Genomic DNA, 18,189 nt, shown 5'->3' on the forward strand with positions numbered 1-18,189 from the left:
TCTGTGTAATTTAGGTACAAACAAAGTTGATCAACGTAAGCAATTTACTTCCGGCTGCCAGCTGAAGTCGATACTTTAAAGAATTTTTTCGCTAGCGTAACTAAAGGCGCATTTACGAGGGCTTCTTTTTATGTTTTGTTTATGGCGCAATATTGTTGTATTGAGTAAACACAGAACTCAATCGAACGTGGAATGATTCTATTTACGCAAAAATCAATTTCTTTTTAGAGATTTTCATCAAAGCACTGTTTTCTTCTTAAATACTCAAATGACAGTATTAGACTCTCAAAGAGTGAGAAAGCATAAATTATTAATTTGTCAAGGCGCGGGGGATAAATATGAAGTTTTATGAGTACACAGTCAATTCATGTGCTATTATAATAAAATTCGGGGGCATCTTCAAAAATAATCGAAGTCAATTTTAGTGCAAACAAACAACCTCGAAATCAACACTAAAAAATATTCCTCCATACAAACGCTTGCCTTTCCCTCTCTGTCGTATGAGGAAGTGAACAAATCACCGTGTGAAAAACGAGAGCCCCATTGGTTGCGGGGTTCCGCTTGCAGCGTAAGCATTTGTTAATTAAACCGACAATGGCTCGGGCATCAATCGGATGACCTTCCGGAAATAATTCAATCACGTCCCGAACGCACGAGGGAAGCAAAACGGTCACAGGAAGAAGGATTTTCTAAACTGCAAGCTACTGCGGCTAGTGTGATGTGAACCACGTAAATAAGCGAACACCACGTACCTATGTTTGTGCATTGGAATTGAACTCGTAAATAGACTAGGGAGGTGATTTGGATTTCGCTTTCAAACTTACGTTGTTTAGTATCCGCTGTTTTATTGTTTTTGCCCATATTGGTCATGTTCCGAAGGAGCAATACTTGACACAGATCACAGCGGTTTCACTATAGCAGAGGTTTTTTCTTCATCGGTAGGTGATGTATCCTTTGGTATTGATGAATGGTAGCGTTTGCCGGCTGCAACTTCTTTTTGGTTTGTCGTTGAATATTTATTTGGTTACTTATTCGCTAACGGTGAAGATGAAATTTGGCCCCAATTTTTTTAAAGATAACTTCAAGCACTTTAACACTAACTACTGCACTAGGAATAAAACTGAAACTTCTTTTTTAAAAACAACTGCTATTCAATCGCAGATTTCTTAAGGCACATATGAACATTTAAAAAGACACTTTCTAAGGGTACCGTTCCCTATGGTGGAGCTTTCGCTTCAATGATACACTTCATTATCATAATTAAAATAGTAAAAACAAAAAACACTTCTCTAATTGGTATTTGTCATGCGACTTTGCGGTGGAACTAATTTTTCTCACTCCTGAAGCACCAGGCTCCATTTAATTCTTCGCCTTGAAACATTGGAATCGACACTTACGAGCTAGACGCGCACTGTGCTACTGCAGCAATGCACTTTGGCAACGGAAATGGTTTTCTTCCTCTTCATTTCTATCACACTTTTCAATGAAACTGTTCTCGGCTATCGCTGCCGTTCTGGGCTGAATATATTCTTTCAAAACTTGACCCCTCCAAGAGACACACGCACACACGTAGTTTCACTTGGAATCGATGGTTAAATCACAACATCCTCAACTCTTCTTGTTCGGCTGGCCGTGACTTGATCGGTGGCACCCACAGCCAGTGTTCAAAAGGTGGAACGGACCGTGGCACCAAACACCCTTCCATCAGAAGTGCCCGCAGACGAATGAAAATCCTGCAAATAGAAAAACACAAAACAGTGAACGGGTGAGTGGTTAGAAGAAAAGCTTCATGTGGAACATATGTTATTAGGGGGATGAAAATTGAAGTCGAAAGGGGTGTAAAAGCAGCGCGGCTGTTCTCACCGGTACTAAAGTTGTCTCCAGTCGGAGAAAGCATTGTCTGGTAGCTGTGAGCAGTTAAATACTGGAACATGTGAGTCTAACCATACCCGAACAAGTTGATTAGCGGGCTGTAAAATATAGAACCAACTAATTGTCCAAACTATTCATTTCTGGTAATGAAATAATTTTGGTTTCCATGTTTTCCCCCAAAAACACAAAGAATATCCTTACAAATTTTTTCCACGCTGTAGAAAGCGCTAACAGGATTGGTGTATCCGAGCTATTAAGAACGACACAGAGGTTGGTCCCACTAAAATAGTGACAATTTTCCTCAGAAGGATGGGAAAATTAGATGGTGTTTAACAGCTGCTACACCGGCATGACTGGTGAGAATGGCGAAGTAAGGATAGTGGATTCAACGCTCTATCAGTACAACACTGCAAGATACGTGGTTCAATTATTAAATGCTTTAATTCTGCTTGAACTGACAAAGACTTTTCCTTTAACTGTAGGGTAGCTGGAAATAAGCGATAGACGTGGCGCATTGGTTAAGAGTTCAGGTGCAACCTTGAGCTAGGAGAAAACGATGCGAGTGGAAGCACGTGCTAGAGAAGTGTGTTTGTCACATGATGACCTTTTATAGTTGGATTGTCATTATTAAATATATTTGCTGTGCACAAAACGAACTTGTTGGTTTCAGTTATTGCGAATTACAACAGGTGCTATATTATTATTATTAATATATTATTATTAATATATTATTATTAATATATTATTATTATCATTACTATCAAGAGAAAGTAATGATAGTCATTGTTCTTCATGACAATCCCATGACGATTTGTGGTGGATAACTTTTATATATTTGTAGATTCAAGCTGGTCAACAGAAAAGCGGCATTGTAAAGTTCTAAAAATATTATCCAAACATTATTAAACGTGCTATAACAGCTGTGGGAATCATGTGGAATACCTTTTGAAAGTTTATGCTGAGTTTACAACTTGAGATGACCAAGAATTTATTTGGAAACCGTCACCATGATTCCATGTCACGACAAACAAAACTCAAACAAGAAGTTTTCGAAAACACATTCAAATTTTAAAAATTAAGAAAAAATACATCTTTTGTTATTATGAACAAGTATATTTTCATCTAAATTAGAACAAACCTTATATTAAAACCTACATAAATACAACATACAACAAAATACATCTGCAAAATTTTGAAAATGCTACGGTAATTTTGCTCCAATGGTGATTTACTAAGTCCCCCTCGGGCACCAAGGGGTCAAACGGTTTTTAAAGAAGTTATATTTTGAGCAATTCTTAATCTCTACAAACAACAAGCCAATTTATAGAGGAATGATGAAGAAGAAAAAAGTTGGCTGCCATCTTGGATGTCATCAGAAATACGTGTTTTGAGCGAATTAACATTCACCGATTTTAAGTTCAAAAATTTTATAGCAAACCACCATTGGCAAGCTGAGGGAGAATTTTTTTAATTCGAGCTTCAGAAATAATGGTACGTAAATGCACTTGCTACTCGTAACCTAGGAACACTGACTGTACACATCACACGCACAACACAGGTTCAGAATATTGCGCTGTCTCGAGCGTGCGTCATGCGTAAATTTGTTTGAAGTTAAATTTTGATAAGTGATCTGAATGGCAAGGTGAACTCGTTCACCTAATTTTATGGAATTTTTGACATATTTGTCATTTTTAACATTTCTGACACTTCTGAAAATTTTGACATCGTCGTACACAAATTACGTAACGCTAAAAATCTAGATTTCAGACCCCCTTCCCCCCTATGTAACGATAGGTAACGTTCGACATGGCTCCCCCCCCCCCTAAAATTACGTAACGCTGATCAGCCTGACCCTCCTCCGAAGTTTTCAATTTCGAGCAAACATCACAGTTACGTAACTGTCTCTACTTACCCCCCCCCCCCCTCCCCCCTACGTAACCATAGGTAACGCAGACTCAACCCCCCTCCCCCCTACAGGCGTTACGTAATTTGTGTACGACGCCTTTGATATTTCGTCATTTTCAAATTTAAATTTTTTGTCATATTTTTGCGCATTTCGACATTTGTGTAATTCCACGCAAAATAAAGAAACCAATTGATTCGAGTATTTCGGGTCTGACTGAAACCACGCATAGATTGAATCACGATAAATTTTTTAATAGAGTTTATGAAAAAATGGTATAGATGATTACAAATATTTTAGAGCCAGAAAAGCTTGTTTGATTGGTGTCACGTATTCGGTAAACTTCGTAAATGATTCTTTCCGAAAGAAATATACAATATAATTTTTTGACGTAGAATTACGTCTTACGGTAACATTCTGAGATAGGGATACAAATTGAAAACACGACAAAATCGAGAATGTCACGAATATCGTCCAATTTTAAATGTGTCTACTAAAATACGAAAAATTATGATTTTTTGGTGCGAAATATTGTACTTTTAAAGAATTCAGAGCCTTTTACTTTTGTTTTTTTTTTCAGGAAGCCTAAAATCAACCCCATTTTGAAATCAAAGATGGTAGCTTCCGGTTTCAGGACAACAACTTAAAATGTCGGAATACCACTCAACATAAATATTTCCAGAAAAGAAATGATAAAGAGAGATTGGAAATGTAGTCCAGACACCATTTCAGGTTTCAAGCTGGTTTCTTCCGGTTTCCGAAAAACATCCATTATGAGTACTTCACTAAATCGACCACAGACGCCACTTTGAAATTCGAGATGGTGATATCCGGTTTTCGAAAAACAACCTTTATGTCCGGAACTGGAATGATGTTCTGAGTCCCTAAATTGACCCCAGATAACATTTGAATTCTTTTTCCTTGGGACACCATATTATTTCCATACACAATAAAGTCACTTTTTACGCAGAGCATACGTGCCGCGTAAAAAAACCGCAAAAATTCCGGAATCCGCGTAAAAAAACCGCGTAAATTCCGCGAAAAAAGCCGCGTAAAAAGTGATCTTGGCAGGAAATGGCCAAAAACGAAAAGCCGAAAACCCCTTCTAGAAGCCAGAAAAAAAAGGAAATGATCTCAAATTGAGCTCAGAATGGCCGAAAACCCCTTCTAGAGGCCAGAAATTGCCAAACTAAAAAATGGCCGAAAAACTCTTCTAAAGGCCAGAAATGGCCGAAAAAGAAAATGATCCCAAATTGAGCTCAGAATGGCCGAAAACCCCTTCTAAAGGCCAGAAATGGCCAAAAAACCCTTCTAAAGGCCAGAAAAGGCCAAAAAAGGAAATGATCCCAAATTGAGCTCAGAATGGCCGAAAACCCAGAAATGGCCGAACAAGGAAATGATTCCAAATTGAGCTCAGAATGACCGAAAACCCCTTCTATATGCCAGAAATGGCCAAAATTGAGCTCAGAATAGCCGGAAACCCCTTCTATAGGCCAGAAATGACCGAACAAGGAAATGATTCCAAATTGAGCTCAGAATGACCGAAAACCCCTTCTAAAGGCCAGAAATGGCCAAAAAAGAATGGCCGAAAACCCTTCAAAAGGCCAGAAATGGCCAAAAAAGGAAATGATCCCAAATTGCGCTCAGAATGGCCGAAAACTCTACTAAAGGCCAGAAATGACCAAACAAGAATAGCCGAAAATCCCTTTTAGAGGCCAGAAAAGGCCAAAACAGAAAAATAATTCCAAAATGAGCTCAGAATGGCCAAAAACCCCTTCTAAAGGCCAGAAATGGCCAAAAAAGGTAATGATCCCAAACTGAGCTCAGAATGGCCGAAAACCTCTTTGAAAAGCCAGAAAAGGCCGAAAAAGGAAATGATCTCAAATTGAGCCCAGAATGGCCGAAAACCCTTCTAAAGGCTAGAAATGGCCAAAAAAGAATAGCCGAAAACCCCTTATAGAGGCCAGAAATGGACAAAAATAAAATGATCCCAAATTGAGCTCAGAATGGTAGAAAACCCCTTTAAAAAGCCAGAAAAGGCCGAAAAAGGAAATGATCCCAAATTGAGCTTAGAATGGCCGAAAACCCCTTCTTTAGGCCAGAAATGGCCGAACAAGGAAATGATTCCAAATTGAGCTCAGAATGGCCGAAATCCCTTCTAAATGCCAGAAATGACCAAAAAAGGATAGCCGAAAATCCCTTCTAGAGGCCAGAAATGGCCAAAAAAGGAAATGATCCCAAATTGAGCTCAGAATGGTCGAAAACCCCTTTAAAAAGCCAGAAAAGGCCGAAAAGGAAATGATCCCAAATTGAGCTTAGAATGGCCGAAAACCCCTTCTATAGGCCAGAAATGGCCGAACAAGGAAATGATTCCAAATTGAGCTCAGAATGGCCGAAAACCCCTTCTAAAGGCCAAAAAAGGAAATGATCCCAAATTGCGCTCAGAATGGCAGAAAACCCTTCTAAAGGCTAGAAATGGTCAAAAAAGAATAGCCGAAAACCCCAGAAATGGCCAAAAAAGGAAATGATCCCAAATTGAGCTCAAAATGGCCGAAAACCTTTTTTAAAAGCCAGGAAAGGCCAAAAAAGGAAATGATCCCAAATTGCGCTCAGAATGGCAGAAAACCCTTCTAAAGGCCAGAAATGGCCAATAAATGAGATGATTCCAAATTGAGCTTAGAATGGCCGAAAACCTCTTCTAAAGGCCAGAAATGGTCAAAAAAGGAAATGATTCCAAATTGAGCTCAGAATGGCCGAAACCCCCTTCTAAAGGCCAGAAATTCTGAAGAGAGAGGTAAAGAATATGTGAGAAGAGAACGCTGGTCATCGGAGGGGCCTAATTCGTCAGACGAACGAGGATCATTCGGTTAACGATAGTTTTGGTGTCTGGATGTGTGGATGTGTTTTTCGCGTAAAAATTGAAATAACAAAATGAAGTCGGCCGCGAAAAGCAAGCGTCATGACAAGACGTTTTTTATAAAATCGCAAGCGGCACTCGTCTCAAATCTTGAAAAAAAAAGCGTTTTTGTTGGTCCTTAGTGCTGATATTATGTTCACTGGCCAGATAATATAATAATCCAGGGGATCAACGTCCGGGGAGTCTAATAGAAAACATCAGTCAAATTCTCCCGACATCACGTTTGGACGATGTTCGCCGTGTGGACCGGTATACCGTAGCGTGATGATCCTTCTCGTAGAGGTCCAGAAGTGCCGAGGCCACAACCTTCCCCAGAACATCGGCCTCATAGCACGCGGCGTTAATTTTCACGACGGGGTGATTCTGTTTATTGTATGGCTGTTGCAAGACGAAGTTTTTATCATATAAAAATGCGAACTCCTGACTTTAAAAGTTTACTTCAATTTATCAAAAAAAAAAGATTTTTTTTTCTATTTTTTTATTTTAATAACAATATATAATTTCTTTTTTGAAGGATAAAATCATTATCCACAACTTTGCCGAAGATACTATACCGATCAAACAAACCGTTCGGGCTCAAACATATTTTTACCAGGAATAGGTAGGTACTCGATTGAGTATATTGGATCTGTACAGGAAATCTAACTTTGGGATTATTTCCCGAGCTGGGTGACTATTAATTATAAAAATTATTTATTGCTCCAAGCTTAAACAACTATCAATGTTCAGCTGACATTGTATAATGTTTTTAAAAAAAATGCGATTTTTGAAAGTTTTTTTAGATACTTGATTTATGATAAACTTTTTGTATTTTCCTCTTATTTTTTGTCTTATCGTGTACATTTTTCACATCATTACTGTCTACAACTTTGCCGAAGACGTTAAACCAATCAATCAAATCGTTCTGGCTTTAATTTTATTTCTTCTCTCAGAAAATTTAACCATTTTTGTCTCATTTCTCCGTGATGATGGTTATGGTTAACTCACCTTTTGCAGTTTTAATTTTTTTAATTATCATTTTGAGACAAATAAATAATGTTTTGTATTTTTTTAAAGGCAAAATTATTATCTATAAATTATTAACTCTGTCAGAGATGTCACACGAATTGCAAAATTGTTCTGGTTCTAAGCATATTTGTAAACATCAATACTACTCTTACATCAGTCTATTTTGAAATAAGTAATGATAAGAAAGAAAAATACTAACAGCACAAAATGACAGCTTTGGCGCCTATAATCATCTGAGCAGTGTCATAAAAATAAAAAATGATAAATTGAAAAAATGGTAAAATTAAGACATATTATATGGAATTATTTTTCTTAAATTGTTTGATATTTTTGACATTATTGACATTTTGTCATATTAGAAATTGTTGAAATTTTTAAAATTTTGACATATTTGACATTTTTAAAACTGTGACTTTCTTGTAATATAATTATAACAAGAATAAAATATTCTGAGCATATTAATGCAATTGCCGTTCCCATTTAATCAAAAAAAAAGGCAGATTAAAATCAAAGATTTTAGGGATTTTTTGTACACCAAATTGTTGGGCAATTTGAGCTCTTTATAGATAATCTTTCTTAACTGCTCGAATAATACGCAATTTTTGCTCCAAAGTCAATGGAATTTTTATAAATAATTTTTCACAAAGTCATAACTTAAATGAATTGTAACAAACATAACACTTTTCTGCCCTATCTAAAAATAATGAGAAATTTAAATGACACAAGCAGTAAGCACACAAGGCACAAAAAAGAAATATATTTTCAATGCTGTTTTTACAACTGAAACAACATTATTCTTGTTCCAGAATACTTTAGCAGAAAAGTGATAAAACTGAAATAGAAAGCTTGAGAAAACCGAACCTGAATTTTGCGAGTAGAGATAAAAACAAATGTTGATAAAATCAAAACAGCACTGTATATTGTATGAATTGGGTGTTAAGTTCCTTGTTGGGAATATCTTAGAGGTTGATAGAAGGGCACATTCGATAGCATATGGCATATCCGTAGAGAATTTTTTTCATCAAAAGTGGCCCTTTATCAATAAAGAAGTTAAAATCTGGGACCCTCTTCCCTATAAGCATTGCGAGTATTTGTTGATAATTGCGTTAGTCTGCATTTGGTACAGAAAAATGTTAAATCAAGTCTTAAAAATCGATAACATTTGCCCCTTTTCCCTTCGAAATACTGGTCAGGTATAAGTTCATCTTTTTTCAGAACAACGATTTTTTTTAACATTTTGTAAGAGCGTAGAATAGCAAATGTTTTTGGTTAATTGAAACTGCAGAAGTGACTAATTTCAAAGATAACTAGAACAAGATACCTAACTCTCATATTTTACATACATTTTGCACACGACCGATTTCCGACCGCTGGTGCTGCCATCTGATGACTTAAATTCTCATAAAATTGTCATTATGAGCAAACCGATCTATCGTGCATAGTCCGTCATCGATCGTTGAGCTGTTCAAGATTGTATATGAGAAAGGTGCAGTTTGGTCAGCTCGACGCTTAAGATAACATGCAGATTAATGGTTTTGTAATTTTTTGCATTAATGCTATTGCCATATTTTTGCGCTTCAAAGTACGAAAGAAAAAGTGTGAAATTGATTGTCAGAGTGGGGGTTTATACGGAGGGGTTATATTTATTTTAAGTCCCATTCTACCAAAACTTAAAGTTTGAAATGTCGCAAGCCAGGTTTTAAAACCATCGTGCATATGGTTAGGTTCACCGGGGCACCCGATTTTTGCTTTATTAACCTCGGCAAGAGTGGGAAACTTGGCTGTACAGCGTGCTTATAGCGGTTATCAGGAATTTCTGATGGTACGCTTGATTTTAAATGAGGCGCTGATAATTCTTGATTCTTCCGAAAAGTTTCATGATTGAGAACTAAACATTCGTACATATTATTATCATTTTTTGGATAACAGCACCGTACAGTCGTCCACATGGACACTGAAAAAATTGTTTCACCTTTCAGCAGTCATGTCTTGGCCTTGTCGTCAGTTGATTTTGACGTAAAGTATACATCATATCAACAGTGTATAATTTAGTTCGACTTTTGCTCACGCGCAGCGACAATCATTTCCGAGGAATTCTGCAAGAGTCAGGTATCTTGTTTTAATCATCTTTGCTAATTTCCTTGAAAAAAAAAAAAACTTTTATCCGCAACAAAGTTATTACAACAGCTTTTCAAATGCATTTCAGCAAAAACCTTTCCAAATTTTTTTCAAATTGTATCAAACAACGTGAAGGCAAATGTCGAATTATGACCGAACTATCCAAAAACTGCGAATTTGCAAAAAACGTAAATTCCAACATAATGCGTAAAGGCAAATAATTGCGTTAATATGCGATGAGAACTTGCTTGAAGTATTCAAGAATCTGAATGTCTTCTGTGATTTTCCATTCTATCCAGCAGAAACGAACTCTAAAACTGTGAGCTCTTAATTGCTTACTTAGTGGCGCAATAAATTTAGCCTTGCTAAACACTATCATGGCATAAACGTCATGTTTTATTACATAATACACAATTTTAGAGTCCAACCTGTTTTAGAGACGGTATGCGCTCCTACCGTTCACCACTTTCAAATCGCTTAGACGCGGGTTTTTTTTGCAACAACTATTGCCACTTTTTGAATTCGAATGCCAAGGTCGCAGCGCACCGAGCGCTTCTTGGGACACGTCACTTGTCCATCGCTGACAGGTCGCACCAGCAAGTGACGATAAATAATAAATCTCATAATACGCTCGGTCCGGCCCACCCTTGTTTGACTGGCTCATCCGCGGACAGTCCACGAAACAAGGAGGCTTGTTTCGTGTGAAATTCAAATCACTCGCCGAATAAATCCTCGGCCCTTTCAATTATTCATCCCCAGAAGGGCCGTCTTGCTGTGACCGCGGCTGGTGGTAACCTTCAACTTGCAGGCGCTGCTATGTGGTCATTTTCCCACCATTATCCCGTTGCTTTTGCGGAGAAAATCAATTGTGCGGCCATTTACTGGATCCAACCGACCTGCACCTGTGGCAAAGGCAAGTGGCAACCGGTAATTATTCACCTGATGCAAATTTCTACAACAGAACTTCCGCATTGGTCGCGAAGGAATCGAGCTCTGAAAGATTAGAGCTAATCATACATTTGATTACCTCGGAGCACATAGTCGGAGTACTACAGAAGGGAATTGATACCACCATAAGCTGTGACTTGTCGTGAACCACTCGCTCGCTGTCCATATATCGGACCGATTCGTATCGTACAGTAGAGGGTAGGCACCGGTATGCGACACACAATCTGGTATCGGTTGCCGAAACATGGAATGGTAATTGAAACATTTTTTCACCATCGTTTCTTCTGGGCCATTGAATATTCATTGGAATTTCGTTGAATTTTTTATGCTGCGACTATCGCTTTCTGCTCGAAACATGTTGTTTGTTTACCTTCGAAAAGCTCAGTTGTGATGGAACGATGAGTAAAATGCGGCAGTAATTATTTAAGATCGTGTGAGTAAAATGTTATTGTTTTTCTAATTAATGGACCCGTCGTGGTGGTAATTATTCGCCGGATCGATTGATCGGGTTTAAAAAATAATTCTTCCTTGAACATATTGGAAAAAATATGAAAGTTTAATACTAATTTGTTCCGCTCCATTAGTGTAATTTGGCGAGATACTTTTAAAAAGTTGAAAAATGCATTTTCTGTTCTAGATCAAGTTTCCGATTCCATCAGAGAAAACCTTGAAATCGTTTTTTGATGACCGCCGCCAATTTTAAAAATACACTCCACATGCACGAGTCAAGATATTCGGGCATTTCCCGCAATAAACAAACATTTCCAGTGAAATAAAGCAGACTGGTAATCCAATTCTCATAAAGAACATCGCCGAACAATCCACTGGGGACCGTTTCATAGCTCCCGTCCCGTCCTGCCTTGGAACAACACAAAAACAACGCGAAATCCTGTATGATTCAAAGCCACCAAGCCACGGATGAATGAGCTCGCGTGATATTCGCCAATAATGTTTATCCGGCAACATATTCCGCGTTTGCAAGCCAGTTTTAGTTCCACATCGAAATCGCGGCCCTGGTATACGGCTGCCGGGTTTTGTTCTCTCTCGCAGCGTTTCGCAGCCTAGTGTGGGCACGACATCAAGAAAATGACCACACCCCGCCGGCCAACTGCAGGATATGCGCCACCTGGGAAATGGCGTAGCCTCATTGCTACCGGTGCGCTAGATTGACGGGCAAATGGCCGTAGCGTGACAATTACTTCCTTGACACTTCCGGTTAGCGATCAGTGCCGACCAGGAAACGAGTTTTGCTTTTGGTCGTCGCAAGCCTAATTCGTAACTGTGCCGAGGAAACAATAAAGGTGACAGTCGCAGGCCCCACCGGAATCAAAGGCGGGAGCCAAACGCACGGTAGACGCAGCGGTGCGCTTCGCTGATTGATTGCTCAATATCCGATAAGCTGTTCTACCGCCGAAACGATCGCCGATTGCAATCATCCACGTTGACAAACGACCACCCAATCGGATTACGGATGGCGGCAGATAAGAACGGCACAAAGGAACGGTAAATTTTATCGTTGTTAGTCTGCTAATTTATAATTGTCGGTAGATTGGACGGTGTTTGCTCACACATAAATCATGACAGCCACTGCACCACCATAAAAATATTGCCATATCCAATTAGACCAGCGTGGGTGGTATTCCATGCAAATGACGTGAACATTACTTTTCGAAACGAAAAATGGCAGTTGAATACAAAGTGTAGTTACTGGTTGAATCAAAATACTATTTAGTTGTAAAAAACTATTCAGAAAACTAAATATCGCTAGGTAAACTGGCCGCTTGTAGGTCGACAAATATAGGAAATTCCACCGACGGGAATATTCCTCATTCCCTTTTGGAAAGAAAAAGGACTTTTTGCCCTTCTTTAGTGGAAAATTTTATAATGGTTTTTTCACATTTTTTAAGATGGCATAAGCACTCCTGAACACACTTTTCTCCATGCAAAAATGTATTATTTTGTTTTCCGTTGGACCCACCCACGATTTTTCAATTTTTTTTTTTATGGAATGTTGAGAATTTTTTCGGTAGGTATTGAATTTACTATTATTTTGAAGTAGAACTATGTCTCTCAGAAACTTCGGCTACACACTCGGCTACATAGGGATGTAACATGAAAATCTAAAACCGGAAATAGTGAAAAATATGTCCAATTTCAAATGCTAATAAATCGGTTAGTTTTCGATGGATTTCCTTTATTCTTGCAGTAATCCAGTGGAAAACCTTCTATGATTTCTCCCAAATGCAGAAAATTGCAATTTTGTTATTCGAACTATTGTACTATTGAAAATTGTCAAGCCTTGTCAAAATGCAAAATTCGCCCTCACATTGGTCGTTATCTGAATGCTTCCCAAGCACGGTCGATAGAATCATAGACCTAGTGATTCGAAATGTGCTATTTGATCTATAGAAGAGCCTGTTTCAGCCGAAACTGATCATATTAGTTCTAGGCAGCGGCAACGGCAATCCTCACTTAGCAGAGCAGCAGCAGTGCAGCGGATAGCAGAGACAGCAGATAGCGGCCGCAGCTGTAGCAACAGGTATCAGCAGTTGCAGCGAGAATCAGCATCGATGGTGGCAGCACCGCTTCCTTTAGTAAAATGCTGTCTTTGTGCGGTAGCGGGCAGCATCAGTAGTAGATGCATCCAACGAAAAGTTGCCTCATTTTGACAACACACCGACGTTCTGGAATGCTGGCGTTCAAAATACATGACCAGTCAAGTTTTAAGTGTTAAAACAGCTTTTCACTGTTTTATCTAACACAAAGAATACCTTATTCACACTGTTAGTGATAACGCAAAGATGTGATCAGCATCTTATACGATGTTTAATTAAACAGCAAATTTTCCTTTTCAGGATAAATTATATGCCTAAGGGGCCATCCACATACCACGTGGACAGCTTTGGGGGGGGGGGGGGTATGTGTAATGTCCACGATCCATACAAAAATTCTAAAATTTATATGAGCAGTTGTCCACGGGCGGTGAGGGGGGGGGGTCAAAAACGTTTAAAATCTGTGCACGTGGTATGTGGATGGCCCCTAATGAAAAGTTAATATTTTCTCTTAAAATAATACTCCTTCAAATGATCAAATGATGGAACAGTTATAAATTTGACTTCTTCTCCGTGCCTCAGAACGAATTGAATTATCGTTTCCTTTAGTAATATGCAACACCAGAACAATTTTTGTTATCTGCATAAAAATTAAGTTTCCACATAATCAAACCTTAAAAATTACCAAGCCTTAATATGGTAAGCAACTATACTATTAAAAATGGTCAATATTTGTTGAAAAGCAAATTTCGATTGATCTGATTGGCCGTTATTAGATTGCTTTCCTAAGCACGGTCGACAGAATTATAGAGCTAGTAATTCGGATTGTACTAATTGGCCTACATAAGGGCCTATTTGAACCGAAGTTGCTCATATTTGTTCCAGACAGCGAATACAGCAGTCCTAACTAGTGATGGGAAATATCGAGCAAAATCGTTAACGATATAATCGATAGTCTCCTAGCTTTCAACGATATTATCGATAAATTATAAATAATTTTTGCTGGGGGTGCGAGGTCGCAAAAGCAAGGATAATGTTTGTTCACTTGTGAATTTTACCGAAGTCTATTCGGCCAGTAGAGAATTGGGAACAATAATTGGCTATTTCGGATAACTACTATATGATATTTTGCAAGTTCAAGAAATAATTCGCATACTTTGTGCTACCTGAACTGCTGCCTGCGACTTATCGATAATTATCGTCAGCGCTAAAATTTAACGATATTTTCGATAGGATGCAATTATCGATATTAACGATAAATATCGATAACTTTTCCATCACTAGTCCTTACTCAGCAGCGGCAGTAGTATTGCAGCGAATACAGCAGAAGTTGTAGCAACGAATAGCAACAGTAGTTGCAGCGGGTGTCAGCATCGATAGTGGCAGTGCCAGATGGTACAGTGGCACTTCCTTCAGTGAAAGTTGCTTTTGTGCGCTAGCGTGCAGCATCAATAGTAGGTACATAAGCCGACATGAAAAGTTGCCGTATTTTGACACAAACGTTTTGGGATGCTGGTATGCCGAATGTATGGGTTGTCAAATTTTAAGTGTAAAAACAGCTTTCAACTATGTTATCAGAATGCGATCAACATTACATCCGATATGTAATTAAACAAAACTTGTTCTTATAACGACAAAAAACTAATTATTGAAAAGTTAATATTTTCTCGTTTTGCGCTAGAATTGAAAGTAAAATGTTATTTTAATCTGCATGCACTCTGTTGGAACTGTTTGCGTTGCATAGTGTTTGTTCCATAACTGTTCAGTGATGTGTACTAACCGAAATTCGGTAGCACTTAAACTCCTTTGCATTATTTGCACAAAATTTTAAACGTATTCAATACAAGTAATGAAACAAAAAACCTCATGTAGTTCTACGTCAACCTTGCTGTCGTGGCTTAGCATACAACGCTTGTGATCTTTTTGTTAAAAATTGTGAAAAATTTGAATATTTTTTAACGTTTTCCAAGTCGTAAAACCTACGTTCTAGCAACACAGCGAATTATCGGTAACATTGTATTTTTAGACATTCAAGCTGTCAAAGTGGAGAAAAATGATCAGCAGCATCATCAACGCGAATCAATGCGAAATATGAAGGTCCAAAAGTAGGAGTACTTTGAAATGTACGTTTCAGAATTTTTGTTTTCTTTTAAGCTAAAAAGCCCCAAAAAACCTAAAGCTTTTTCAACGAAGATGTAAAAATGCCTACAAATAAATCAAATAAATTATTTCTTCTTGCTAGCAGAGCAAATGAGTTGTGGAGTTGTGGGGTAGCAAATAAACTAAATAGGCAGGAAATGGTTTGTTTTTTAATTTCATTTCACTGTATTTCATTTTTCGTTCTTTAAATAAGAGAGAGATATAAAAAGAGAGCGAAAGAGAGAGAGAGAGAGAGCGAAAATACAAGAGGGAGAGAGAGACAACAAAAGTGAAAAAGAAAGAGAGAGACAGAGAGCGAGAGAGAGGGAATGGGAGAGAAAGAAAGGGTGAGGGAGAGATTGAAACAGAGAGAGCGAAAGAGAGAGAGAGAGAGAGAGAGAGCGCGGAATAAGGAAAAAATAAAAAGAGAGAAAGAAAATAAAAAAAAAAAAAAAAGAGAGAGAGCGATAGATAGATAGAGGGAGATCGATGGAGAGAAAGGGAAAGAGCAGGAGATGAACAGAGAAACAGATAGGGAGACAGAAAGACAAACAGAGAGATAGATAGAGAGACAGCCAGAGTGACAGAGAGAAAGAGGCAAAAAGAGAGAGAGTCAGAAAAAGGGAGAGACAGAGAAAGAGATAGAGAGACAGAGGGAGAGAGAAAGAGGGAGAGACAGAAAGAGGGAGAGCCAGAAAGAGGGAGAGGAAGAAAGAAAGAGAGAGAGATAAAAAGAAAGAGAGAGACAGACAGACTTTTTAAAGTATGGCTACTTCAAAAATTGCGTAGATTTTTGCTATTGATAGTCAACTCGCTGTGTAGTACTGAGATGCGAAAAACTCATTAACTGCTTCAATTGAAAGCAAGTAATCGTTAGTTTTCTACAAAGCTGGGAATTAGTCGAATAATGTCTTTTTTCTGTTTTATTGAAGGCAACTCTGTTTGGATATTCGGTAAAACATTTCCCAGTTAGGAACACCAGATAGAAGCTCGTTCAGTTTCTTGTCAATGTGAATTGACACTTGCAGGAGGATTCTAGTTCTATAATACTGGAACCGATTTTAGAATGTACACCCGAATCGCGCGAAAGTCAATTGGATGAATAGATGATGTAATAATAAAATAAACCCATGCGATTGTCCTAAATATCTGCGGAAAAAACTAATGCGGCAAGTGGGCGGGGTCACACACACGGTATTACGGAAGAAAGTAAAAACAGGGTGGGCTGGGCTGCGCGTTGTTTCTCTGGTATAAAGACGAAAGTGGCGCGCGAAGTGCATTTGTTTTCCGTCAACTATTCAACCGTCAACAACCTCGTCACTGAACAGGCAGAACAGTTAACTTTAGCCTCCCATAATATTGCTGTTACCAGGAGGAAATACACTAGCTTAAAGTGTATTGTTTCGTTCCCCTTGCCAAGTATAAATTACAATTCGCCTTTCTCAAGGCCACGAGGAAGGCTGAATTTTCTTTAGTTGTAAGTTATGAAATATGCAGTCCTGCATTTATTCAAGCGATTAAAACGTAACGCTGACATTTTTCACTGAATGCGATCATACTTTAACTATAGAACTAGTTTGAATTATGTTTGAAATTTGTTTGTTGTTGTAATTGAGGCGTTTAGCATGTGTTATAAAAATTAAACAGCTAAAATTAATGCAACTACACAACTCAAAAAAAATCTTTGATGAATAGTTCTACCGTCTACGGTGAAAAAAAAAAAACATTATGAAGAAAAGAAAAATTTCACAGTTTTTGTCACTATGAGCAACGTTCTGGTGAGTGGTAGAAGAATAATTTTTACTTCAATTAAATAATTTTGATGTATTAAAAACGAGACGCTGTCCATTACGGTATCCTGCAATCAAACGAGCGTGTGTTGCAGCGAAAACCATACAAACATAAAATCGTCGCCTGCTGCGCTGCGGCAAGTGTGTTTGCTACTGCTCGATCCGATTTTCAGTAAATCACCGTTTTGCTACAGAGATTGGATGAACAATCAATGAAGACTGGCTTTTATATGTGACTCATGACGAATAAAGTAACAACAACAACAAATCGTTTCCAAAGTCAAATCGTTTGTGCTGGAAAAATGCTTGTATTGTATCACTGTGGGCACGCGATTGGTTGAACTATAATCACGTTATATTTGCTCCGAAGTTATATGCTTTCCAAGATTCATTTTTCACAAAGTTATGACTTAAATAAATTGTGATAGATATGCCACTTGGTTGCTCAACCCAGAAAAATTAGCAAATACATTGAGTTCATAAGACTATACACATGAATTGAAAACACAAGGCACATATGAGAATTATATTTTGAATGAACTTTCTAGCTTAGCTTAGCTTGACTGACTGCACATATCAATGGTTGCACTCCGTGATTGATCCGAATCAGTAAAATTGTACAGTGAATCAACTGAATGGGGTTGGGAGTGACCGACCATTCTCAATGTACAAGTTTTAGTGACTTAATACTTTAAAGGATCAATAACGACGCCGGCCATGTCCTTGCAATCAGGTGGGGAGAGGGAAGGGATGTTAGTGTGACCCTTGCTATTTGGAGACCGTGTTAACCTCTGCATTTCCACAAAGGTCACAGGAAGGAGGTTTTCGTTAGTAGGGGAGGGCTCGTTGGATCAGGATTTACTTTGATAAGTGATGCGATCATACATATAACTTCTATCCGTCTCTAATTAGCTGACTAGAGAAACACAATTAGCTTATTTA

General features: G+C 38.2%; 1 protein-coding gene across 2 annotated transcripts in view; it reads right to left on the minus strand.

The window, feature by feature from the left end:
• LOC129726381 (phospholipid-transporting ATPase ID) overlaps nucleotides 1–18,189 on the minus strand; it is a 106,783-nt gene that overhangs the window by 71,662 nt on the left and 16,932 nt on the right. For both annotated transcript variants that reach the window (XM_055683007.1, XM_055683006.1), the window contains exon 2: nucleotides 825–1,733. In XM_055683007.1, the coding sequence (XP_055538982.1) occupies nucleotides 825–870 (46 nt within the window). In that variant the 5' untranslated portion in view covers nucleotides 871–1,733. The remainder of the gene's footprint in view (nucleotides 1–824; nucleotides 1,734–18,189) is intronic.

The sequence above is a fragment of the Wyeomyia smithii genome, chromosome 3 (genome assembly GCF_029784165.1).
Source record: "Wyeomyia smithii strain HCP4-BCI-WySm-NY-G18 chromosome 3, ASM2978416v1, whole genome shotgun sequence".
NCBI lineage: Eukaryota > Metazoa > Arthropoda > Insecta > Diptera > Culicidae > Wyeomyia > Wyeomyia smithii.